Source organism: Wasmannia auropunctata, unplaced genomic scaffold (genome assembly GCF_000956235.1).
Source record: "Wasmannia auropunctata unplaced genomic scaffold, wasmannia.A_1.0 LD336085.1, whole genome shotgun sequence".
Lineage (NCBI taxonomy): Eukaryota > Metazoa > Arthropoda > Insecta > Hymenoptera > Formicidae > Wasmannia > Wasmannia auropunctata.
In genome coordinates this window covers 270289-271259 of record NW_012026805.1, presented here as the reverse complement: position 1 = coordinate 271259, position 971 = coordinate 270289, and the positions used below count along the sequence as shown (strand labels likewise).

The 971-nt window shown below is 37.5% G+C and overlaps 1 protein-coding gene across 1 annotated transcript in view; it reads left to right on the top strand.

The window, feature by feature from the left end:
- The window catches only part of LOC105448528, an 8202-nt gene extending 7873 nt beyond the window's left edge, over positions 1-329 (top strand). Inside the window, exon 3 of the mRNA XM_011687174.1 lies at positions 105-329. Within this exon, the coding sequence (XP_011685476.1) occupies positions 105-200 (96 nt within the window). The 3' untranslated portion in view covers positions 201-329. The remainder of the gene's footprint in view (positions 1-104) is intronic.
- Positions 330-971: the final 642 nt, after the last annotated feature.

The following is a 971-nucleotide window of genomic DNA, read 5'->3' as shown; positions in this document are numbered from 1 at the left end:
TTTTTCTCGGATACTTATACATATACTATGTTCTAAGAAAGATAGTTACTTGAATTTTTATTATTTTTTACGATCACGGTCTATCACGATCGTCAATATGTTGAATATTCATCGAGTATGTTTCTAGATCAAAAGTCTCACTGATTATTTGCGTAGCGACTGGGAGAAGTTGGAAAGTTCGGAGGAGTACGAAATTATGAAAACATATGCTGCGAACTCGAAAATGTTTTGTTTGGCCTCTTGCTGTAAGAATAAATCGCTTTATGCTATTTTTATTTTAACGGATAGACAATTGTTATGTCGTTTATTGCAGTATATTATTACATAGCTGGTGGTATGTTTATATTAATTAGCCTTGTACCTCACATAATGAATATCGTATTACCGCTCAATGAGTCCCGACCCATAATAATGCCTTACGAGACCTATTACTTCGTGGACGGCGAAAAATACTTCTTCTACATTTTGTTCCACAGTTTTTGTAAGCACAGAAATATGTATGACGACGGTAATCGCGTACGATAGCATGATTGTAGCTTACATCGAGCACGTCTGCAGCGTCTTCGCTGTGGCTGAGTAAGGAAAAAGTTGTACTTTTCTTGCATTCTCTCATTCGTATCTGACCAGGAAAACGGGACTGTTGGCTAAATATTCGCAGATTTCGATTCCAGGCTCTAACTCGTAACGTTCGTGACGACGCAATAAATATTACTAATCCGAACGATGTATACTATCGGAAGATCGCGATCTCAGTGTGCGCACACTGGCGAGCTTTACGGTAATTTCATGCAATATTGTATTAAAATGTAAAAAGAAAAAAGAAACTGTTGATATATCGCAAAATTTGTTTGCAGATTCGCGGAGCTTCTTGAAAGCACCTTCTGCGTTACTTTTGCCGTACAAATACTAATAGTTACCGTTGCGATGAGCGTTTCCCTGTTACTAGTACGTGTCTATTTGTTGTTGCAATT